The sequence below is a fragment of the Lycium ferocissimum genome, chromosome 8, assembly GCF_029784015.1.
Source record: "Lycium ferocissimum isolate CSIRO_LF1 chromosome 8, AGI_CSIRO_Lferr_CH_V1, whole genome shotgun sequence".
NCBI lineage: Eukaryota > Viridiplantae > Streptophyta > Magnoliopsida > Solanales > Solanaceae > Lycium > Lycium ferocissimum.
The window spans coordinates 30,785,957-30,812,585 of record NC_081349.1 but is presented as its reverse complement, the minus strand read 5'-3'; the positions used below and the strand labels follow the sequence as shown (position 1 = coordinate 30,812,585).

Genomic DNA, 26,629 nt, shown 5'->3' with positions numbered 1-26,629 from the left:
TTTGGTGCATGACAAAGTGGAAATGTAAGCATAAAAACTGTGCGTAAGACTAGATAAACCTCTCATTTATGCCAACTTAGTTTAACTATGACAATAATCCTACACCAACATTTGTTTCACCAAATATAGATCATTTCAGATTTAGGGCTCAAATACTCAATTTGTTGTTTCTCAAAGATAGAAATCAAGCGGATATTCAACCAGATAAATTACCTGTAATAACGCAGGTATGATAGCCTCCACATGCAGCCTTTTCAGAATATGGAAGTTCATCTACCATAGATGGTACCGAATTATTCGATGCTTCACTATAGCCCTGAAATTTTAAATAAAAGTGGACGTCACCCAATGTAAATAAAAGAAAAGTTGCATGATGCTAGTATATAGATATTTACCAATTTCTTATTTGCTCTTTCACCAAAAAAATGTACTGATCCATTCTCTGTGGCATAATAAAAAGGATAAAAAATAAAATGGAGGCCTTTCTTTAACATCAACTGATCAAAGTGCTTTTGGCAAATCACAAAGAGTTACCGCTGATGCAGAGAGAATGCAACATTCCAGCAGCCGCATTCTTAACCTATTTACACATAACTAGAATTGTCAAAATAAACCAGCAGCTATGAAGCATGTATAAAAAACTCTTGACAGCCTGAAGAGAGAAGTCTATAATTGAAACTTTAAGACATCGCAGATGCCAGTACCTTCAACCCCTCAAGTTCCTTAATAAGTCGAGGTGTGTATTCACTGTTTTCAAAGACAAGAAAAGATCAATTGTTCAAAGGGAAGAAGAAACAGATGCAAAGTACATGATAAAGTAGAAGAGTTTGCTATCACTGATGGCATCCTCTCTTATCCGAGAATATGAGAAGACCCATTTATTCATTAAATAACCCAATTTGTAATTAATTTTGCACAAGAGTAAATCATCAAACAAGAGTAAGAATAATGTTGATACTAATTCATAATACCAGAAAAAAGAAATCAATTCATGCAAAATGCAGAGGATTATTAACCATCTACTTAACCTGTCACTTTTTAAGAGTCCAAAAATGCTTGATTGATGTCCATGACCAAGTCTTCCTGATCGTCCCCCACCCCAACTCAAAGTCTCACCTTTGTCTGGCCAGAAAAAATATAACACGGTGATGACACGAAGACAATGGTCACTAAACATTTTTTTTTCCTTAACAGGCACTAATAGCAGAATAACATATTTGATCCTGGATTTTTATTATGTAAAGAAGCATTTTACAAATTAGATCTCATACCTGTTACAGCAATTGAGTGTTCGAAACCTAAGGAAATGATTTTGATTGTGACTCCGTTCAAACATTCAACTTTATTGGGTATAGACAGTACCATAGCAGCTTCTGCAGATGATTGTACAAAATTGAGTTATATAAAGTAATTTATGGTAGTTAATGAAATCCTTAAGCCCAAGTCAATTGGATGACGATATGGTGGACTATCTTTTTGCTTTGTCTGATTTTGTTGTGTTACTTGATCTTTTTTGTCATATTTGGTCAGTTATTTTTTCTGATCAAGTAAGTGTATTTTCATTCATAAACATGGCCACAGCAACCGTATATAAGAGAGATACCAAAAAGGTAGAGAATTTACAAAACGATATGATTCTCTACGAACTCCGCCAATTTGTCTATATAACAAGGAACTTTCTGACTTGTTACCTTGTCAAGAAATAAAAGGAACTTTCTGTGTGCACCCAAAAGAAAATAAGGGAACGGAGACTACTCCTCAACTGAGAGAAACTCGACTATACATGTAACACCTCGTGCCTTCGAGCTAAGGCTAACCCATAGGATGGGGATATAATGAAACCAATATGGGAAGTGTGAGAAGTGTTTGAAACCTATAAAAGGTATAAGAAGAGTCCTTGGGCAAAGTAAAGTCGGAAGCTACTCTATGGAGCATGTTTTCAAGTGAGTTTACACCAGGTCTCACTTAAAGTGAGTATACGGAAAAATCTATAAGGAATTTGAGAAAAACTTAAAACATGGAAGTTGTAGCCCTTTCAAATACCTTTCGATTCATATATGGTGGAGCCATGAAAGTTGTAGCCCTTTGAAATACCTTTCGATTCATATGTGGTGGAGCCCAAACGGATTTCTATACAAAAAGTTATGGACATTTCACTAAACAGTGTTCTACCAACTTATGTTGTTGTTGTAGTGTTCTACCGACTTACAACAGAGGTTACGGGCCATTAAAATGGTTTACGGACCATAAAATTGGCCGTAAAAATGCCCAAAAATCACACACACTATTAGAGACTTACGGGCCGTAAATCTAATTTACGGACCTTAAAATGAGCCTTAAGTGGGTATAGTATAGGCCCGACAACAACTTTAAAACTTCGTTTTTTGGCTTTTTCACTTCATTCTTCACATCCTCAAGCCCTAGAACGACCATTCTCCCTTCTCCTCATCCTTATACATCAAGGTAAGTCCCTCCTATGTATTCCTAGGTGAATTTTAATGATTATACATGAATTCTAAGTGAAATCCTATGCTACCAACCTTAGGTTAGAAAACCCTTCTCAAAGGTTCAAGTGAAGGTTTTTGGGCTTCTTCTCCAAAGATTGGATTTTTCTTCGAGTTTAGGAGCAATTAAGGTATGTAAGACTAACTCTTTACGTGTGGGAATGTTAATGATTCTCCCCACGCCATGTTTCTTCTACGACTATTATGAATTGCATCAGAAATATAGTTATGCCTTAGTTTGATGAAGAGCTTCAGAGCTTCACAACCGAAAGGCAAAGTGATATCTCTAGTTCTCCAACCCCCATCCGAAATGCCATATTTATCAACTATCACTCCTCTCCACAAAGCTTGTAACTCCAACCCCCATCCGAAATGCCATATTTATCAACTTCAGCACTATGTCATCCCATCCGGTGACCGGTTAGAGCGTGGAACAAAGACATTTGGACAAGTATCTTTTTCCGGACAAGTATCTTTTCTGCCACCCTGGTAGTCTCTTCTCAACCTTCTGAATAACCGGATTCCACACCGTTTGATCCTTGTTCAAAGCACCTAATGGTACTCTAAGATAGGTAGTCTGAAGGGTCCCAATCCTACAATTCAATACTTGCGCAAGAGATCCAATGTTATTAGCCTCCTCAACAGGAATAATCTCACACTTCTTCAAATTAATTTTGAGGCCTGACACCGCTTGAAACCAAGTAAGGACTTGGCCTAAATAATCCAACTGGGTCTCACTGCATCACAAAAAATCAAGGTATCATCCACAAACAACAAGTGAGACACCGAGGCTGCCCCTAGACCTCCAACCGCAGCATTAAAGCCCTTCAAATATCCTCCAAGATAGCTTTATCCATCATCCTACTCAAAGCTTTCATAACTAAGATAAACAACATCGATGATAGAGGGTCTTCTTGTCTTAAACCCCTCGAACTCCCAAATAAACCGCACGGACTACCATTAACCAACACGTAAAAATCTCACTGAAGAGATGCAAAAATAAATCCATTTCCTTCACTTCTCCCCAAACCCAGTTGTAGCATAATGGAATCTAGGAACCTCCAATTCACATGGTTGTAGGCCTTTTCAATGTCAAGTTTGCATAACACACCTGGCACTTCTTGCTTTCTCCTAGAATCCACCACTTCGTTTGCCACCAATGTTGTATCCAAAATCTGTCTACCCTCCACAATAGCATTTTGTGAAGTAGAGACAGTCTTATCTAGCACCTTCTTAAGTCTAATAGAAAGCACCTTAGAAATAACCTTATAGATGCTTCCCGTTAGACTAATAGGTCTATAGCCCTTCATGTTCGTAGCTCCCTTCCATTTAGGGATGATGACGATGAACGAAGCATTCATGCTTTTCTCGAATTCACCTCTTGCTTGAAACTCATTAATTGTGTCCATCACATCAATTTTGACCGTATTCCAGCACGGCCAAAAGAAGACCAAAGAGAAACCATCGGGACCCAGGGCTTTGTCCCCTCACAACAATCCACCGCCTTTTTCACTTCCTTCTCCTCGATTGCTCTTTCTAGCCACTCGCACTCTTTCCCTATTTGGTTGAGACCTAACCCACCCCCCCCCCCCCAAACACAAAAAATAAGGCTTCCACTCCGCTTTCTCTTTCAATAGACGTTTATAAAAAACAATAACTGCTCCCTCTACTCCTCCTTCCCTATATAGTTTACCCCGTTTACCTCCACCGACTCTATGTAGTTCTTTCTCCTATTTGCAATTGCTACCCTATGAAAAAAAAATTGTATTGGAGTCCCCCCTCCTTCAACCATAACGCCCTCAATTTTTGTCTCCGACTAACCTCTTGGGCCACGGCCAAATCAGCTAACTCCTTTTCAAACATCTTTCCTCTCCTTCTCCCTCTCTTCTTGCTCCATCCTCACTTCCACCCTCTCAAGTTCCCCTATTACGTGCATAATCTCCCTCATTTTCACCCTACCCTCCCAAACACCTCTTTATTCCATACCTTTATGTCTTTTAGAAGCAATTTTAACTTCTTGGCAAGCCTAAAAGAAGGCCTCCCCTCCACCATCCAACCACTCTATCCCTGAAACGAGCTACACTCAACCACATGTTCTCGAATCTAAAAGGAAATCTCATTCGCTTTCTTCTGCTCCATCAAACTGTATCACATTGGGTGCCAACTCCTCCCAAGAAGTAGACACTAGAAATCCGTCTAGTCTCGATTTAGAAGATGAGTCCTCTGATTCTGATCTAGACCAAGTGAAATAGGCTCCTGTTAATGGCAAATCAATCAGAGAAAAATTGTTAATAAACTCCAAAAACTCCTCCATGACCCTCGACACCACCCTACACGCAACACTCTCTTCCGAGAATCTTATGGTATTGACCCCCCCCCCCCACCCTAAAAGGTATATCCCATTTCCCCATGCCAGCACCTAACTCCTCCCAAAAAGTCTTCTTTGAACCCTCCCCTACAGGTCTATTCTATAGATAACCCTGAAACCCTACTCCATTCCATTATCGAAGTTTTTAAACCGCATTCCTAACCAAAATTCTCCCTTATTAACCTCGATACACTCCAACTTTCTGTCATCCCAAAGAATAAGAATACCTCCCGCACTTCCCCTAGCCGGAATATAATCATACTTCGCCCCACCTACCTCCCCACACACTTCTAATAATACTATCTATCAGAGTGTTCATTTTGTTTCTTGATTACATATTACATACACCCCCATTCCCTAAAGCCTGTTTTAATGATGTCCCATTTATTAGGAATCATTCAATCCCCTCCCACTCCAACTAATGATTTTGCAATCCATCAAGACACTACTTTATTCTTTCCCTCCTTAACCCCTTCCCTACCTCCTCACCTCCTTATTTCTCCTTTTGTACACCACAATACTACCTCCCCCCTTTTGTTCTTCAATAGGTACACTGCTTCTCTCCTGCTAGTTTGACATTCCCTGTCGTCTCAGGATCAATGCAACAGAATAGGCCAATTACTTGATCCTCCATCCCCCCGCTAGAAGCCCCCAAGAACTTTGCAAACTTAAGGTATTTCTCTTCCGCCCACTTCGAAGCTTTCGTTCCCCTTCCACAAAAGCCAAAGTTGGGGTTCATCTTCTACTTCAGTAATCTCATGATTATCAGCACACCCAGCAGCCTTTGTCAAAGTAGAATCAGATTTGGACGCCAAAACAAGCTCATCAACACCCATTAACTGATTATCTGAGCTAGAACCACACAAATTATCATTTTGAGCATTTATCACAATGTTTTGGGCTTCCGAACCAGCCCCAGCCTTCAGTGGTGCTTTTCTCATCGCCGGCAAAGCTGTGGAGCGACTGTTGAGAACCTGCGGTTGGGCACACAACCTGTTACAGTTGGTATTTCCAGCAGAAACTCCATTCCCAGCCCCAATTGGACAATTCCGAGCAGTCCCCAACCTAGTTCCTCCAATTTCGATGTCGCCGGAGGTCAAATTCCAGCCAGCAGTCTCGCTGACCCTCCTGTTCGCATGGACAGGTTCCTTCCCTATGCCATTTTCAGGGAAAACAGGTTCCCTAGCCCTCGCAAGACTGCAGAGCCCATATTCTCCTTTCTTCTGTCTAGTTTATTCACATTTTTGCTTTTTGATTTTTGTTTTGCACTTCTGTTAGAATCCAGTGAATATTCTAGAATTAGTGTAAATATAGCAGATATGATTTTCTCATTGTAATTATATTAGGACATAAAACATAGTTGTTTAAACCCCAATAATTTGAGAAAATAATCAAGCAGCATTTTCGCTTCCTTCTCGTTTTTCTCACATGTTATCAGAGCGTTTTTGTGAGAAAAGAATCATTGTAAAAGAGATTCTTTTGCCGAGCAATTTTCTGATACCTACACCACTGTTTCAAGGCTTCCTTTCTTCCCAGGGGTAATGCGCATATACCATTATCACCAATAGGATCAGAACCCACATGAGACCAAACCCCAGTTAGTCTCGCACCCGTCTAGGACCTCCCACGAGCCATCAAGAGGGAATAATTATCTGGCGAGATCCAGCCACGCCCCGATGCGAGTTACCTTCCAGGCAGTTCTCTCGAGAGAAGTTTTCTTAACAGGAACTCGCTTTCTCAGTCCGAGCCTACCCATCAAAATTCCACCACATTCTGATAACTTTTTCCGGCGATTATGTCTCAGATTTTCGACTCAGCCAGATTTTTACTCTATGTTTTGACACTGCTAGCACTCTGGCGGCATCTACATCATATATTTGATATTTGGTTGAATTTTCCTTTTGAACCATCATCATGTCTTTCATATCAGATATTTTGGTGCTAAAACTATAGTTTCAAGCAACTTGAATCACTCTATCACCACAAAAACTTTTATAAGTAGCGTGGGTCTTCTTCTGTTCAATTATGGTACAAGGGAAAAGGTGCTCAAGATCACTTAATTAAACAAGCTAAGGATATTAATGAAAAGGAAAGGGGAGAATGGGAAAAGTTTGATGATTAATTGTGTAGCCTATTGTGGAAATCTATTGATTCAAAGTTGATGCCTCTATTTCGTCCATTCCAGACTTGCATCTAGTTTGGGAAAAGGCTCGTGGGTTATACACAGAAGACATCCTCGTTTTTATAATGTGATTTCCTGGTCCACTAACCTTAAAAAGAAGGATTTGGTTATGTCTACCTATCTTGGACATGTTCAGGCAGTGAAGCAAGAGTTCAATGAGTTGATGCCCGTTGCTGCAAATATTAGCAAACAATTGAAGTAGCCTTAGAACATATTTTGACACTTGCTGGGCTACCTCCTGAACTTGACTCGGTGCATATGACCAAATTCTGGCTTGCCCTACTGTTCCTACCGTGGACGATCTGTTCTCTCAGTTACTACGACAAGCTGCACCACCTGTTGCACCACATATTTCGTCTAGTCATATAGTGACATAGCAGATTTATGAGACATGTTTTTCAACCTTATTGTCCTTAGATGGGTAATGCCAAACACTATCAAGGAAGTTTCTAAAAGCTGGAACCATTGAAAAGTTGACAGCGCCATCAAGAAGAATTTGGAAATGATACCTGCTGCCAATTTTTTGGAGTATTTGGAATGAAAGGAATACAAGATGTTTCAATGGTCTCTCAACTAGCCAAACTAAGCTCAAAGCTAGATGTCTTATTGTATTTAGTTAGTTGGTTTTTTGTTTCCCCAATGAATTCCCCAACAATTAGATACAACCAATGAATCTTGAATTGAACTTGAAAAAGGGAATTCTTGAATGCAATAGAATCGAATAGGGAAAGCTCTTGAACCTAGGAATTAGAGAACATATTCGCGACTAAGATAAAAATATACATAATCGTCTTGCTAAATTGTTTTACAGATAATATTAACGGGTTCTTGTTAATTCTAATTCCATAGAAAAATAAGTATTTAGAGGCAAATAGCAATTGACAGATTTCTATGAGTAAAATTAACCCTGTCAACTGATAATCCAAATTATAAGTAATTTTTTGAAACTGGTAACCGTAAACAAATTATAAGTAATTGATTGAAGAATTCAACAGGATTGTTAGATAAAACCCATGACTCTAGACTATTTCTACCATTGAAATCCAAATCGTCCTAAATGTGTTGATCAATTATTTTCAGACTTTAGTTAATTTAGTAGCAATGTGCTTCTTTGTATAGTTGGCAGCTAGAGGTGCGGTTTTGACGCGGAAGATCTGAGGAAGAGGAGGATTACTCATGTCAGTTGATGCTTTATGTGTAAGAGTAAAGGCGAAAATGTTGGTCATCTTTTATTGCATTGCAAGGTGGTTAGTCATTTGTTTAGGACGCAATGGGTGATGCCGGGCACAGTGAAAGAGGCTATGCATAGTTGGAACCAGAGAAGGGGGCAGAGAATATCACGCGCATGGAGGGTAACCCCTTTAGCAATCATGTGATTCATTTGGAAAGAGAAAAATAGGAGGCCATTTAAAAGGGTGGAGCAAGATTTTGTAAAGTCGCAAAGTAGTGTGTTATTTCTAGTTTTCTTTTGGTCCACTTATGAGGTCCCTATTTGTATAGAGGATTGGATCTCTTTTGTTGAGAATCACATTTTGGTGTAAATTCCCTCCTTTTGGAATATGGCTTGTAAACAGGGACTTCCCCATTTGTTAATAAAATACTTACCTTATAAAAAAAAAAAAATTGTCAAACATCAATTTGCATATTTTCTTGACTCGATAATTTATAGTAGTTTAATTTAATGAATACTTAATCACAAGTCCTCGTGGGAACAATACTTGATCCACTATTTTATTACTTGTCGACCACGTATACTTGCATGTGCGTTTGGGGGCAACAATAGCAATGAAGATGATTTAAGGAGAAGCCAAAAAGAACATAACAAGAGCATAGGTATTATTACTCTTTCCAAGGCCAAGCTGACCATTTGTGTTCTTCCCCCACATATAAAGTTCTCCATCCACTGCAATAAAATCACAGACTATTATAGGAAGCTAACATATTTAAATGAAAATGATTCACCTATTTAAGAATCAGGGGAACTATAAAATGAAGAGGCTATGAGAAAAGAATGAATGCTAAGAAACTAAAACTGCTAAATGACCTAGAATGTAAAAGAAAAAATAAAATAAAGAGAAGAAAATATTTAAACAATTGAAAAAAAAATAAAAACACTGATGAGTGCAATCCATTTGCCTCATTGGCAGGGGCAGACCCACCCCATTAGGAGGGGGTCACGTGCCCTCACTAACCTCGGGAAAACCCCGTATTTTTATATATAATAAGTGCCATGGAGGGACGAACACAGCAGTCCCTCCTTATACCCACTGCTTCACGAATTGTACCCGCATTAAATTCTTGTACCATGAGCTATATAATTTGTACACTTTATCCAACTATTTTTATATCCCATGTAGACATGTGTCATAGTACTTAATATTTATTCCCTTCTCATGTATAGACGTATGCACTTTAAATTTAATTCTCCGACACATTTATTTCCTCCGTGCACTTTTACTTGTTCACTTTTGACTTTTCGTGTTCTAGCTGAATATTTATTCTCTTCTCATGTATAGATATATGTAGTTCAATTTTAATTCTCCTACACAAATTTATTTCCCCCATGCACTTTAATTTATTCACTTTTGACTTTTCACATTCTTTGAGAATTAATAAATCCCACGTGGATATATGCCATAGTACTGAATATTTATTCTCTTCTCATGTATACATGTGTGCACTTCTATTTTAATTCTCCGACACATATTTATTTCCTCCGTGCACTTTTACTCATTTTGACATTTCACGTTATTTAAGAATTAACAAATGACGTACTCCTTCCATCCCATATTACATGGCCACATTACTATACTTGACTTTTCACGTTCTTTAAGAATTAATAAAAATGAAGTACTCCCTTCGTCCATATTAACGTAGACATGTGTCATAGTACTTAATATTTAATTCTCTTCTCATGTATAGACGTATGCACTTTAAATTTAATTCTCCGACACATTTATTTCCTCCGTGCACTTTTACTTGTTCAATTTTGATTTTCGTGTTCTAGCTAAATATTTAATCTCTTCTCATGTATAGACATATGCAATTCAATTTTAATTCTCCTACACAAATTTATTTCCTCCGTGCACTTTAATTTGTTCATTTTGACTTTTCACATTCTTTGAGAATTAATAAATCTCACGTGGATATATGTCATATTACTGAATATTTATTCTCTTCTCATGTATACACGTGTGCACTTCTATTTTAATTCTCCGACACATTTATTTCCTTTGTGCACTTTTACTTGTTCACTTTTGACTTTTCACGTTATTTAAGAATTAATAAATGAAGTACTCCTTCCGTCCCATATTACTTGGCCACATTACTATACTTGACTTTTCACGTTCTTTAAGAATTAATAAAAATGAAGTACTCCCTTCGTCCATATTACTTGGCCACGTTACTAAAAATATATGTCTATTTTTTTATTCTATATTTATCTTCTTTTCTATTTCTATTATCCCCGTTTTCCTTCTTTGTCAATACTTTATACGTGAAGAGAGCACGAACAATAGCAATGCAAATTTGCACCAAAAGTTATTTTAATGCTCCTACACATAACTTGATCACTTTTGACTTTTCACGTTCTTTGAAAATTAATAAATCAAATATATATTTTATCATAATATCCATATTTATTGGTATATAGTCTCAACAGCCTTAGAAAATGATTTGAAAATGAATAATTAATGTGAAGGGTAAAATAAGAACAAGAATTTTTTTTCCTTGATATGTTAACATCGACAAGTAAAAGTAAAAGGAGGGAGTGACATTTATCCCCGTTTTCCTTCATTGTCAATACTTTACTTATTTACTCTCCTTTTTTCAGCCTCTCGATTATTGTTTCTTTACATTTATAAAATGTACTACTTTATATTTTCATTTCAGAATTAAAATTTGGTGATTAATGATATAACATATATCTTTCTAATTTTGATTTTTTTTACAACAAAATGATTTTTATGTTTGGATCTGAATAGTTACTTAATTGAAATGGATATCAACTTGTCGGTATACATATAAAATATTAAAGAATTTAAAAGAAAAAATTTAGAATCAAATTATTAATTTCCCTCATATTCTTACTAATTTTCTTTTACATCAATGAACAACTTTCATTGTCATGATGATGATAAAAAAGTCCGACTCTTTCCATCTCAAAGACTTTTAATTACAACTAAAGTGATGGTACATAAAACACATTTTGTATATAATAACAATTAGAATGTTTTTAAAAGTTATTTTCAAAATACAAACCTTAAAGACTGACTAATTAAAGTGAATAGACAAGTTCTGCCCGTGCGATGTATTGCTAGTGTATATATATATATATATATGGTGTATATACCTTAAAGAACATGTATATACTTAAAAGGACCCCTGAGAGATATCCACTGCTTTAGCGCAATTGGTTGTTGTGTCCCTTTGGTCCTTGTATGACACCTGGGTTCGAGTCTTGCTTGCAGCAATTTTGTTGCAATTTTTTGTTGAGTTTGTTTTGTAGATAGTAAATCTTTTTCCCATTCTAAACCCATTTTCCTTCTTCCAATTTTGATGTTTATACTTTATACTACTACTTTACTAATAAACTTATCATGATTATTAATTTTCAAAGAGTAGCACGCCAAACTTTCACAGTAATAATTGACATATCTATATTAAGACATTGGTCACTGGTGCCCCCTATGCGTCAAAATCCTGGGTCCATCTGCTCATTGGTCTATATGTTGAAAACAAATGTAATTAAACTACACACAAATATCTCATCACTCTTTGTATAGAGTTGTTAGGTTTGGTACCAGCTACCATTATAACATCCTGCCAAATAGGAGCCATATACCATAGGTACACTAGAGGTCCTCATGCAATTCTTTTTCTAGTTTATACCCAGATGCGGAGATGCAAGGACTCAATGCACACAAGGTGATGAAGATAGTTTGCAACAACTAAGTAATGTTTACATACTGGATGCCACAGTCATACAAGTTAGGCTTAAGTAACTAAAACGCCCCCGAACTTGGCACGAATTGCAACTTTCGTCCCCAAACTATTACTGCACTTTAAGACACCCCTAGACTTGGCAAAATGGGTTTTAATTAATCCCCGAGCTCATGACCCGGAGCGAGTGTATATCACTCGCGGGTCCACATTAAAACGCTTATGTGGCCATCCACGTGTAATATATTCATGCCACATAATAAATTAGAACCGGGTAAATAACCCGACCCGACCCACGTTTAATTAAACCCCTCTCGGTCTCTAAGCGTCCATTTGAACCTCACCCTCAAAAACTCTCCGTCTCCTTTGTTAGTGTTAACATGTTGAATAGGCTAACCATTACTAACCGGGGTATAACGTATCGTCTTCACAAAGTCATCATAATCATATTCAATATGCTAACCAAAATTAGATTACATTGTGAATCATCTAAATAGAACTTCACTTCAACCTAATTAGTACTACAACCATTGTTAATCATCTAAGTACAACTTCACTTCAACCTAATTAGTACTACTACCGTAACCAAGAAAAACATAAAATTACATAGGACACTAATACATAGACAAATCTTCAATGTTTTGACCACTCCAACTCTTTGGATATAACTTAATTACCACAAACTCAATCCATGGAATTTTATGCCTAGATCCTACAGACTTTTAGTTGTGTTTAACCAAAAGTCCGCAACGGAGGGGCACTTTTAGTTATGTTTAGTTATCCGGTCCCATAACTTTGATAATTCCTTCACAAAGTTATGCGTCCAAGATGTTTGCCCATTAAAAGTATGCCCGCATAAATTTGTTAACGAATTATCAAACTAAAATGGGCATACTTATGCCTTACGGGCGTACTTTGCCTTCAAGCATATATGTATTTGTCATTCCAAACTAATTATGGGTTGCATTGTATAGCAAGATGTTAATTGTTAAACAAAGGCACGAACCCATTGTCATTAACGTGAGATACTAACTACTATTCGCTTAATTCGAACAATTTATTGTTAGGTTTTTGAAGATATATACGAGGATCCACACGAATACACGTTAATATTGATTTGTTAATTTCTTTGGGATATAACTTAATTACCACAAACTCATTTTGTCATGACGCAAAGTTTTATGGTTACTTTAAATTTAATAGCTCATTCGAAAAAATCTAGTACTTATATTCCGTTCATATCGCTTGGGTTGCTTGTCTCAAGTCATACTTATGTTAATTGTTGTTAATTTGTAAACCGAGATTAAGCATGTGAGTTGGAACAATATCTCGTAAGAAGATTAAAATGCAAGCTCGATCCGAGGCATACTTTCTTAGAAATGCAAAATATCTTTGGAGACTTTTAGTTATATTTAGTTATACGGATCCGGCGTACTTTTAGTTGTGTTTAACTAAAAGTCCGCCGGAGAAAATAGTTATGTTTAGTTATGCCGGTCGCATAACTTTGATAATTCCTTCACAAAGACAAGTTTGCCCATTAAAAGTATGCCCATCGCATAAATTTGTTAACGAATTATCAAACTTATGCGTTACTTATGCCTTATGGGCAGACTTTGCCTTAGCATATATATGTATTTGTCATTCCAAACTAATTATGGGTTGCATTGTATAGCAAGATGTTAATTGTTAAACACCACAGAGGCACGAACCCATTGTCATTAACGTGAGATACTAACTACTATTCGCTTAATTCGAACAATTTATTGTTAGGTTTTGAAGTATATATACGAGGATCCACACGAATCTGCAATATTGATTTGTTAATTTCTTTGGGATATAACTTAATTACTCATGTCATGGACACAATTAGAAAAGAAGGAGAACAAAAAGCTTGAAATTCAAGTTATGGTGTATTTTAATGGGGGAGGTTAAATAAGAAGAAGGCTGATGTTTAGCGTTGAATTGAAGGAAATGTAAAGGAAATGTCAAAATTGAAATTTTACCGTTTTAATCTTTGATGTGGCACTTGTCACGCGCCTCTTGGCGCGTGACTACACTCAATGCCATGTGGCAGCTCGGATTAATTAAAACCCATTTTGCCAAGTCTAGGGGTGTCTTAAAGTGCAGTAATAGTTTGGGGACGAAAGTTGCAATTCGTGCCAAGTTCGGGGGCGTTTTAGTTACTTAAGCCTACAAGTTAGGGTGATGTGCTATTAGCTGTAGGACTCTGTTTCTTTCTACCACTCTTCGTTGGCGTTTGAAAAGGTTTGGAAATATTTCTTCCAGAATTTTCTGACAATTTCCTAAAAGGCTGGATTAGATATTTCCAAAACAAAATCTAAAATTGTAATCAATTCTTCATAGCCGACCCCATCTATCTTGAGAGTGAGGAATAATTGTTGTAGTAACCAATTCCTTGTAGAACTTCAAATCAAAACCCCTACATTGTCAAATCCACCTCATACGTCAAATTTTAACAATATTCCTTAGACAAGTATTAAAATAATCTGAAAGAAAATGGTACAAGTTCAGATACTTAGAGAGTTATATAGCTAAAATGAGAAAAGTTGGTAAGAAGGGGTCAATGTGATAACACTTCAAATTGTGAGTGATTGTGGAAATAATTTTGGTTTATTTTTAGTTTGTTTCAATACCCAAAAAAAACTAACTGTTTTGAAGAAATGTTTTGTCGTGTACTTGTGTTCCAGAAAACAAAATTATTTGTCCTATACCAGAGCCATACGACATTCTACATCAGCTTTGTCAATATCTCCTGAGGGATATATTATGTTCTTCCGCTACTCTACCTGTTAGAAAGGGAATAGGAATAGGATTTATATATAGTATCCTACTTGGGAAAGGATTGCCATGTAGTGTCTATAAATAGGGGTACATAATGTAGATACACAATTTCAATAATCTATTTCTCCCATAAATCTCACATGTCGGTGAGAAACACCCGGAAAGAAAATTCAGACAGCACAGTCGCTGTGCGTCATTTCGGCGACTTCCTAGGACTGATTTGCGTCATCTTCTGTTTTGTGAGTGTGCGAAAACCTACACCACCACAAGGTCCCCCACTCTCCGGCGACCAAATCCCACCCAACCGCACCGGCAGAGGACCAGTCACGCGCTCTCACGTGCCTTCTGAAGTTGTGGCGCTGGCGGCGAGTCTGACCCACGTGCCGCGTGTGAGGCTTTCCTAATCACTCTTTTTTTGCCGATTCTTTTTCTTGTAAGCTCGGCCAAGTATTCCGAACCTACTCCAGTAATTATTTCCTGATTCCGAGCAATCTCCGGCGATCATATCTACCTTTTCTGGTGACGGGATTGTTTTTTTTTTTTCCAGATCTGGCTGCGACTTCTGGTTTTTCCAGATTCTGGCAATTTAATTTTCCAGATTTTAGGCTACAAACTTCAGATCTCACAAGATGTCTTTCAGATCCAATATTTTTAGCTCCAAAAACATGGGAATTGGAAATTCAAGTCCTATGATTACTTCAGAACCCTTAATGAGGAGATCCAAAAATCGAACATCACAATCTTTGAAGAATTGACGAGGAGGTTGGTTTGGAAGATCTTGACCTACGTGTAGTTATTGTAATAGGCTTGGGCACACTCGCGAAGTATGCAGATCTCGACCTAAGTGTAGTTATTGTAATAGGCTTGGGCACACCTCTCCTAATTCCTCCATAGCATCTCTGGTTACAAATCCTCCAGACTTAATTCACAAACAATTGGGCTATCCGAGTTTGTTCAAGCTACAAAAATGGTGCCTAGTTCGTCTAGTGCGTCCAAATTAGATTGGGAGTCGTATCAACTTGGGAAACACACTCGCACTACCTTCCACGTAGTGTTGAGAGTCATGGAGAGTGTATTTTTTTCCTTAGTCCATTTTGATATTTGGGGTCCTAATAGAGTCAGTCCAACCTTAGGTTTTCGTTATTTTGTTAGTTTCATTGATGACTATTCAAGATGTACTTCGATTTTCCCAATGAAAGATCCTTCTGAGTTGTTTCTATATTTCAGAGTTTTTGTGCTGGAATACAAAGTCAATTTAGTGTCTCTATTCGTACATTTCGGAGTGATAATGCCTGAGAATATTTGTCCTCCCCGTTTCAGCAATTTATGACTCACCAAGGAATCATTCATTAGACATCCTGTCTATACACTCCTCAACCAGAGTGGAAGAACATGCACCTCATTGAGACTGTTCGCACTCTTCTCATTTAGTCTCATGCTCCGCTTTTTAGGCAGATGCAGTTCTCACATCTTGCTATTTAATTAATCGGACGCCCTCATCTTCCATTCAGAATCAAATTCCTTATTCAGTAGTGTTTCTTCAATCACCTCTATACTCTCTTTCCCCTCGTGTCTTTGGGGAAAGATAAATTAGCCCCTCGTGCCTTCAAATGTGTCTTTCTTGGCTATTCTCGGATTTAAAAGGGGGTATTGTTTCTACTCACTTGATGTCATATTTTTTGAGTCTCAACCTTTTTTAACATCATCTTCTGGTCATTCTGACATATCTAAAGTCTTACCTATACCTACTTTTGAGGAATCTACTGTTACTTTTACATTTCTATCCACAACGCCACCAGTCTTCTCAGTTTTTGAAGAATCTGCATTTACTTCTACATCTCCACCCACAGTGCCACCACTCCTGACTTATCATCGTAGTCCACATCTAGCATCGAGCTCGGATATTCATGTCACGGGGGTCTCGCCCCCATCTTGCGGACTTGTCTCGTCCTAATCAACCGATTGCACTACAAAAAAGTATACGGTCCACTCGTACTAACCCCCGTTATACCCTTTTTCAGTTATGATCGTCCTTCATCCTATTATGCCTTTGTCTCACCTTTGCCCTCTGTCTCCGCCCCTAAATTTACAAGTGAAGCACTTTCTCATCCAAGATGACGACGGGCTATGATTGACGAGATGTCTGCTTTACATACAAGTGGTACTAGGGAGCTTGTTCCTCTTCCTTCAGGTAAATCTATTATTGATTGTCGTTGGGTTTATGCAACCAAAGTTGGGTACGGGACGACGCCATTGGGATGCAGCAAGGCTCGCCTAGTGCTAAGGGGTATACTCGGATATTTGGGCTTGATTACGGTGATCTTGTCTCTCTGACATGGCTAGCTAAAATAGCATTTGTCCATCTTTTCCTATCCATGGCCGTTGTCCGCCATTGGCCTTTTTATCAATTGGATATTAAGAATGCTTTTCTCCATGGACCTTAATGAGGAAGTTCATATGGAGCAACCATCTCGTGTTGTTACTCAGGGGGAGTCTAACCTGGTGTGTCAATTGCGTCGGTCACTTTATGGTTTGAAACAGTCTCCTCGAGCGAGGTTTGGAAAATTCAGCACAGTAATTCAAGATTTTTCCATGACTCGTAGTGAAGTTGATCACTCTATGTTTTATCGGCATTCTACTCCAAATTTGTCTTTATTTGATGGTTTATGTTGACGATATCATTATTATCGGCAATGATCATGACGGTATCATTAATTTAAAGCAACATCTCCTTCAGCATTTCAGACTAAAGGCCTAGGCAGACTGAAGTAATTTCTAGGTATTGAGGTTGCTGGATTAGTTGCTCAATCCAGATCATGTATTGTTATTTCGCAATGCAGGTATGCCTTAGACATTCTTGAGACAGGAACGATGGGATGTAGACCCATTGACACTGTCTATGGATCCGAAACACTCTTATGGATCCGAATGCTAAACTCCTGCCAGGACAGAGGGAGCCACTCAGTGATCTTGGAAGATATAAGCGGCCGGTTGGTAAGTTGAATTATCTCACAGTGACTAGACCTAACATTTTCTTTCACGTGAGTTTGTAACTTGTAAGTCAGTTTATGGATTCTCCCTGTGATAGTCATTAAGGTGTAGTTGTCCGCATTCTGCGAAATATAAAGTCAACCCCAGGTAAAGAACGACTCTTCGAGGATCGAGGCCATGAAAAGATCGTTGGATATACAGATACTGATTAGTTAGGATCACCTTCTGATAGAAGTTCTACATCCAACTATTGTGTTTTAGTAGGAGGTAATTTGGTATCTTGGAATGGAAGAGTAAGAAACAGAGTGAGGTTGCTCGATCCAATGCAGAATCAGAATATCAAGCAATGACTGTAGCAAGTTGTTAGCTAGTATGGCTTAAACAGTTGCTCAGAGAATTAAAATTTGGAGAAATCAGTCAAATGGTACATGTGTGTAATAACAAAGCGACTTTCAAATCGCATCAAAATCGGTGTAACATGAGAGGACTAAGCACGGTGAGATTGATCGTCACTTTGTGAGAGAAAAGATACTCTCCGAAGATATTGTTACGGAAACTTGTGTAGTTGAGTGATCGGCTTGCGATATTTTCACCAAGTCCTACATTTTCGTATTAATTATATACATGTGAGCTTGGTACATACGACTTTATGCACCTGCTTGAGGGGAGTGTTAGAATAGGAATAGGATTTATATATAGTATCCTACTTGGAAAACGATTGTCATGTAGTGTTTGTAAATAGGGGTCTATGTAATAATGTAGATACATAATTTCAACAATATAATTCTCCCATAATTCTCACACTACCCTTTGTCCTAGTCTTTCAGTTGGATGCTCAAATTCTTTCCATTATCATATCCGATTTTTTATAAGCCCAGTTCCTCAGCAAATGGTACCTTAATGCTTCCAGTCCAGTTTCTCAGTAAATGGTATCTTTATGCTTCCAGTCTAATTGCATATTGTCGCTACCTTTCTCAGTCGGGTTGGGTTTTCTTTCTCAATTCAATTCATTAAGACACTAAAACTACTCACGGGTCCACCTCTGAACTTACTGAGTCCATTCTTTCTACTCCAAGCTTCCTCAAACTCCAGGCCTCCTCTTCACTCTGTTGAGCCTCCATAAAAATCAAGCCCGTCAAGCAACAAGAAAAAGAAAGGAAAATCTTCTGTCAACGTACACATGCAGGATTAGAGACATCAATGTTCTACATTATTAGTTGAAGGGCTTACAGAGAATCTTATAAATTATAACGACCGAGTTACTCAACTCATTTCCTTAAAGTTAAAGCACTTTATACTTCTTTGTTACGCGGCGCCTTCCTGAGACTTCTTGGAAGGGCGACGTAAGGCTAAGCAACCGATGATTCCAAGGTTACTGTCCGCCAACCGGGGTCCCCTCCGCACGCTGAGACGAGGCTTGTCGGTGCCGTGCGGGAAACCGATGTCAAAAAGCAATTGAGAGAACAAAAGTGAATTGAGAATGAGAAAGCAAGAGAGTTGTTTGCACACGAAAGCTATTACAATGAGAGCAAGCGGTGTCGAGGGGGAGAGACACCCGGTCTGAGAGAATTGATTGCTTGCTTGAAAGTTTTGATTGCTTGATCCCACTAATAATGCTTTAAAAATAAAAACCCAAGTTACGGGACTAGACATAAATTTGCTAGAGAATCACAACCAAAAATACATAAAGTAAACTATTCTATATTTACTGACAAAAGAGATATTTACAACAAAAGAGACCTAACTAAGAAAGGGTCCATGTGCGCACTCGGTCGTGGCAACTGTAGATGCGCGCGGGAGCACGGGCGCGCGCGCCTTGTTTGCCGGGTGGCGACCGTATCCCATAATGTACTTCTACCTATTATAGCACGAAATGTGGGTCGAGCATACATACGACGATCTTCATGCGTGAATAGCCGGGAGGAAAGAAAGGGCGGTAGATGATAATGAGAAAGGGCGGCCGCGTTGAGTTGTCTCCTTCCTCTTTCAATCGAAACACTCGCGCTTGATAGGCGGTGGCCCCCGGCGACTCCCGCTTCTCTTATCAAAGGGGCAGCCCCCCCCCCTGCGCGCCCACAAAAGATAGAGGAGAGCGCTCCAACATCCGCACTGCACACTTTTCGGACCCTTTTTTTGCTAAAAGCCAATTCTACCCCAAATAGACACACTACACACATGTAATAAAGATTTTTATAGGAGAACAAAATGAAGCTAATTTACGGCTCTTGTCGTATATCTATAATAGCTTCACGATAATGTTGAATATATAGTGAATTTTTTTGCGCAAGCCGTACATATTGCGTTAACGATAATGGTGGCGTGGTTTTTGGTTAGTTAAATAGTTGTGATTCTCACGACATAAATTTGCTGAGAATCATCGAAAAAACATAAAGTAAAACTATTCTATATTTACGACAAAGAGATATTTACACAAAAGAGACCTAACTACAGAGTCCACGCGTCCGTGTTGCATTACTCGATGGGTGGCGCGCGGGGGCACGGCGCGCTATTAGCGGGGGCGCAGCACTGGCGGCCGGGCGCCGGCGCGCGGCCGGGCGCGCGCACACCGGGCGAGCGGCGGCACGGCGCCTTGCACGAGGCGCGGTCGCCTTGTCGGCGGGCGGGGAACGCGTTGGGGCACGGCCGACGCGGGCGAGCGAGGGACGTTGATGGGGTGACATGGCGGAAGCACACCTTGTCACTGGGGCATCCGAGACCACGCGGGGCCGTGCGGCGCGGCGCGGCCGGGGGGCACGTGCGCGCGTAGGGCGCGTCCAGGGTGGGGGCGTGGGCCGAAAGCCGCCCGCGGCGACATTCTCCCCCACCGAGTTGGCGACGTCCTCGGCCTTACTTACGCAAGATAGTCGTCGATCGGTGCTTGTAGGCTTTGAGGCGGTGCCCTCCCACGTATTCTCTTCGCATCACATCCCCGGCCACTTCGCTGGAACTCTTGGTGATCTTTCCTTGAGGCATGTATGATTCGATCGTTGATGATAGCTTCTACTACCCTTTTCCCAGTTGCTTGTGGGCCTCGAATACTGGGTATTGTGAGCTGGCTTCGTGAAGGGTCTTCGCGTATCTCCGAAAAGGCTTTAAAAGGCCGATAAATGGAACACGGGATGAATCTTCCACTGCTTCTGGGGTATCCGCCGGTATCTTGCCTTTCCGATGCGCCTCTCGGTGGACGGAGGTCCAACGTATTTACGCAACGGGCGGGGTCATGGACCACTGCAAATAGAGTATCTCTTCGGGATCTTCACCATCCCTGTCCCCCCCGATATTCCACGAAAGCGACGATTGATCGGCGTGTCTCTTCATCCGACTTGTGCCTTCACCCGGATAGCTCCCACTATCTCCAAATCCTGGCTTTCCATTCTTTCGAGTAGTTTAGCTCGTGGAGATTTTGCCATGTTTGGGGCATTCGCGGTGTGTGGGAGTAGCGGTTCTTTGTCCGGACATAAAAAGCGCTCTTGTTTGTGCTAGAGCTCTTCGAGAGTTGAAACACGGTTGGGCGCATCCAATAGCTTCACAATTCTTACACGGCAGTAATAAAGTGCCGCGGTCTTATCCAAACATGCCATTGAACCGCTCCGTCGACCGTCGGATTGCGGGTGAAAACTCGAGCCGTGATTGTGACTCGGTTTAGACCACAAAAAAAATTTGGGTCAAAGTTCTTCAGTGAGCGAGAGTCGCGATCACTAACAATGTCCTTGGGCGGACTGATATTTGACAACATGGGCGAAAGAGTCGTTGTCTCTCTATATATGGGTGCGCGATAAAGGGCGTACTTAGAGAACCGATCAACCACGGCCGCATTGTCGGTGAGATCTCTGACAGGCAAGCGGTGATGAAATCCGATGAAACGCTTTCCCCGAGGCCTGCTTTGGGATGGAATGGCTCCCGACAGTCTGACTGTGTTAAGCGGTCGGACTTGCTCTTACGGCATACTAAGGCACGTCTTGGCATGCGACAACGTCATCGCCGTACGGGGCCAATAATACGCACGGCGTAGCGATGCCGTGAATACCGTCGCTCCTCTGGGTGGCTGCCCTAGGTGTCGTGACATTCCGTGAGGAGAGTCCTCCCGCGGTCTCCTGTACAGGAACTCATAAAGGCGGTTTCCTTTTGCCTTCGGGAACCCGTCGCAATGTGGGGGCGGCGGGTTTTTCCTTGACTTTGCTAAGTCGACCAAGTGCGAGCGAAGGGTCTTGGTGAGTAGGTCTGGTTTGATCTTTTATGGTGGTAGCCACGCCCGCTTCCACAGGGTGGCGAACGCGGCATCTACCGATGCTAGATCGTACTTCCGACTTAATGCGTCGCGGCATGGTTGGTCTTCACGACTGGTATTCTAGATTGAAGTGAAATTCCGCCTAGGAGTTCCTGCCCCGGCAGCGGCCATTTGGTTTTAGGCCCGGAGTCGTAAGAGTCGGGCGGCGGCCCCGTGTTGTCCGTCTTCGCACCGAATGGGGACCCCGAGAGATAGTGCCTCCCGATGGCAATGGACGACGACCCGATAATTCTTTCTCGTGGGGCGGCGTAAGCGCCGTTCAGCATCCTTCGGCTTTCGACTCTCGTATGCCGCGGGTGCCACTGCTTTTGTATGAACTCATGAGCGTAGTCGAGGCGTGTTTGTACTTGAATGGCTTAGCCGGTGTTGGCAAGGCCAAAACAGGGCTACTAGACATAGCCACTTTCAGTGAGTTGAAGGCGTACGCTTTCTTTGGCGACCGATCCCAGTGTGATCTTGAGGGCTCTGTCGGTGGTAATGCAATGAGGGAGTAGTTCTTGACGAACCGTCGATAAAAGTTGCATAGGCCAGGAACGCCCTCGAGGCATGGATGTCCTTGGGTGGCGCCAATCTGTGGCGGATGCCTTCGATCTTGTTAGTCCGTCTTCGACGCGACCTGTTTCAACAACACGCCCGAGGAAGTCAATGCGTTTTTGGAGCAAAGGAGCATTTAGATAACCCGCGTCTGATTCATTGCTCTCGCAACCGAGTTAGGACTTCCTCCAGGTGCTCCGGTGTTATTGCCCAACGTTTTCTTTGTACACCCCACAATGTCATCTGTATACCACCCAAAGGGTCATCAATGTATTCTCGAAAGACTTGGTTCATTAGGGTGCAACGTGGTGGAGCATTGGTCGAAGCCGAACGGCATGACTAGGAAGTCGAATGAGCCATATCTTTCACACATGTCGTTCGTCTTGGACTCGTCTCTCTTCAAAGAATGCGGACTTGCCAATAACTCCGTCTTCGTGTCTATTTTGAGAGTGAACACCGTGTACCGCCCAATCTCGTCAAACAAGTCCGCCATCAATGGTATGGGGTATTTGTTCTTCACGGTGATCTTGTTGAGCCCGATAGTCAACACCAGAGCCTTAGGGTACCATCACTTCTTTTGGAATAAGCACGAGGTGACCCAAAGGCGACTTGGAAGGCACAATGATCCCCGTGTCCGAAGTCTCCCGTCATTCGTCTCAGAAGCTCGGTGAGTTCGGGGCCGCATTCAGGCCAGGCTGGCGGCAGTGCAGCTCGCACACCGGCACCGGCTCAATTTCACGATCGATCGTCCGCTAGGCGGGAGTCGGCTTTGCAGCGTAATCTTGCGGCGACATCCTCAGGCATCTCTTCGCTAAGCTCCTTCGACGCGGGCGTTGGAATGGGGCACGAGGAGCGCTCGGTCTCTTGATGCGAGAGGGTAGCTAGGAACGTGGGTTCGTTTCGACCCGGACCCACTTCTTCAACGTGCGAGAGATATTTCGAGGCCATCTTTATGGTTGTGCATGGGACGATGCGAGGTTTCGCCTGTTTGTTCCCATCACGTCAGCGCACATCCGCGTAGGGTATGGGAATGATGTTAGTTTGTCTCGTGAATTCCAACCCCGCTGCTCGAGTCGAAGTCGCCAGATTACCGAAATCGAAACCCCATTGGACCCATTTCACCGCTCCTTTTATCCCCCCGGGGCGGTGATTGTTTTAAAAAACCCCGCCCGCCTCCAACCGGCGTTTTCCCCCTGGCCGATGTTGCGTGCACCATCATGGCCTTTAGGTTTCCTTTTCCCCCAGTCAAAACTGTCTTCTCCTTTAGGAGGCCCCCCCTTTGTCTTTCCTTTCGGGGGGAAACTTGGTCCTCCCTTTGCAAAAGGCGGTGCCCTCCTTTGGGAAAGGACAACAAATGCTTAAAATTGGTTCGTCGATCCCCTATCCTCTAAAACGTCCCTCCCAAATCCGGGGTAGGGCGTTAAATTTTCCCGGGGATTGTTTTCCCGGGGCCGCCCAACGACGACATCTCCCGCGGGGCTTCCGCCCCCGATCATTATTATGAGACGCGCCGCCTTTCGAGGAGAGAACCTTTAGATTTGGTTGCCTACGATCTCCTCCATCGTTGGGGCCAGCTACGAGCTTGGCCCCGAATCCCCCCAACCCAGCGGTCGAGGGGTTATCTATCGAGCCCACTGGGTAGTCACCAAGGCATTCCATGCAACTTGGATAGGCTTTGGGTAGGGAATCGACCTCTGTCTTTGTATCTCCGTACGGGCGTAGGCTTCAAGCCCTCCGTAAGCGTGAAAAACTTGTCTTTGTCACTCATGTCCCTTATGTTGACATGAGCGCGAGAGAACTCTCGCACATACTCTCGGACGACTTCGTTTGCACGAGTTCCCGGCTTCCTCCGTGCGTGCTATACTCGACGTTCTCGGGGAAGAAGCGCAAGCGTATGGCTGGTTCTTCCTCCGCGTGTCCGAGATCCTCATCCTCCCCGATGGAACGTCACTTCACACGCCGCCGAGTTTGGCGTCGCCTTGTAAATACATGGCGACGTGATTCTTTACACTTTGACTCTTCCAATTCTCCGCGGCGTCGAAATCTTTCCGCTCGATGTCGAAGATAAATTTTCGAAGCTCTTTGGCATTTCGAGCGCCACGATAGAACTTTGGTTCGAGAATCTTGAGTTTGGGGGGGGGGGCGCGTGTTTGCCCGATGGGATTGCCCCTCTCGGAGTGGGCGCGTAGGCCGGCGTTGACAACGGTAAGTTGATTTGTCCAGTTGTCGATGGTTTTGGCACGCCATCGCCACACCCTCTTGGGCCACGTAGGCCGGTCCCGCTTCTCGTTGTGTGGCCGGCCCCGTCTGGCGTAGTGCCGTCGTGTCCTGGCCAATATGTCTGATGTCTTGTTCGGCACTGCCAAACAATCCGGGTCGTCCCGAATCGTTCCGGACGTAATCGGTTCGCCGCGGTTTCAAAATCAGAGGCGGTCTCCGCGGGTTCACCATGGTCGAGAAAATGATAGCGATAGCAATGTGTTCCTCGTCCCAGATGTCGAACCTAAGCTCGTACCAAGCATTACGCGGCGCCCCTGAGACTCTTGGAAGGGCGACGTGGGCTAAGCTGGCACCGATGATTCCAAGGTTGCCCGCCAACCGGGTCCCCTCCCTTGTTAGACGAAATTTGTGACCGGTGCCGTGCGGGAAAACGATGTCAAAAGCAATTGAGAGAACGAGAAAAGTGAATTGAGAATGAGAAAGCAAGAGAGCTTGTTTGCATTAATGAAAGCTATTACAATGAGAGCAAGCGGTGTCGAGGGAGAGACACCGGTACGGAGAGAATTGATTGCTTGCTTGAAAGTTTTTGATTGCTTGATCCCCTAATAATGCTTTAAAATAAAAACCCAAGTTACAGGACTAGACATAAATTTGCTAGAGAATCACACGAAAAATACATAAAGTAAACTATTCTACATTTACAACAAAAAGAGATATTTACAACAAAAGAAGAAATAATCGACGAGTCCACGTATGCACCTCGGCCGTGGCAACGTCGTGCGCGCGAGAGAGCGCGCAAGCGCGGCGTATTAGGGGGCGCGAACGGGCGGGGCGGCGCGCGCGGGGGCACGGTCTTGTGGCTGGCACAACGCGCGGGCGGGCGCGCGCGCCTGCATCACACCGGGCGGCGGGAACGCGCGTTGGGGCACGGCCGGTGCGGTGGGCGCGGCGAGTGACATTGATGGGGTGACATAGGCGAAGCAACCTTGTCACTTGGAGCATCCGAGACCACGGGCCGTACATGGCGCAGGCGGTAAGAGGGCTTCGTCATGGCACCGTAGGGCGCGTCCCGTGTGGTCTGGGCATGGCCGGAAAGCCGCCCGCTGACATACGCGTACGGGGAAGGTGTTAAGAGACAACCATTTTATTTGTAAGGTTTTCTACTTTTTGGTATACTCTTTTGTATCGCGAGTGTGTATTACCTTGTTTATAAAATGTTATTACTTGATCAACAAAAAAATAAAATTCTCGTTTGCTACTCATACTTTTGTGACGAACAATCCTTTCTAACCTATCAACAAGTTAAATAACCATTTCTTGATAAAGCAATTAAATACAGATGCGGTGGATGGATGATGCAATTGAATACAAGTCTAAGACCAGCGCCTAACACCAAGGAAGCAAGTAATTAAATGAACGGAAGAAAATTAATTAAGTATTAAACAGAAGAATGAAAATGAAAGCATCAAACAGAAACGGATAACTAAATGCAGAAGATCAGAACTAGCAAAACCCAATCATAGTTTTTAGCATACAAGATTAAAGATCCATCAAAATCAATCATAATAAACCTGTAATAGCGGAAGAATGATGATAACCAGCTGAAACTTTTACAATTTCTTTGGGTAGTCCAGCAACTCCACGTGGTTCCTGCAATAATAATATCCCAGGCAACAAGGTCATCTACTTCCCTCCCCAGGACAATAATCATGTCAATGTCCCTATGGAAGTTATTCCTGTTGTTTCTCTTCTTCAACCACAAAATCCTAGCCTTTTCTATTCAACTAATCTCTTCCCCA

At 41.9% G+C, this 26,629-nt stretch overlaps 1 protein-coding gene across 2 annotated transcripts in view; it reads right to left on the bottom strand.

The window, feature by feature from the left end:
- LOC132067963 (ultraviolet-B receptor UVR8) overlaps nucleotides 1–26,629 on the bottom strand; it is a 48,725-nt gene that overhangs the window by 11,441 nt on the left and 10,655 nt on the right. For both annotated transcript variants that reach the window (XM_059461398.1, XM_059461397.1), the window contains exons 4-10: nucleotides 8,898–8,957; nucleotides 1,272–1,373; nucleotides 1,029–1,122; nucleotides 705–747; nucleotides 535–580; nucleotides 396–442; nucleotides 214–316 (exon numbers count right to left, since the gene is read on the bottom strand). In XM_059461398.1, coding sequence (XP_059317381.1) covers nucleotides 214–316; nucleotides 396–442; nucleotides 535–580; nucleotides 705–747; nucleotides 1,029–1,122; nucleotides 1,272–1,373; nucleotides 8,898–8,957 — 495 coding nt within the window. The remainder of the gene's footprint in view (nucleotides 1–213; nucleotides 317–395; nucleotides 443–534; nucleotides 581–704; nucleotides 748–1,028; nucleotides 1,123–1,271; nucleotides 1,374–8,897; nucleotides 8,958–26,629) is intronic.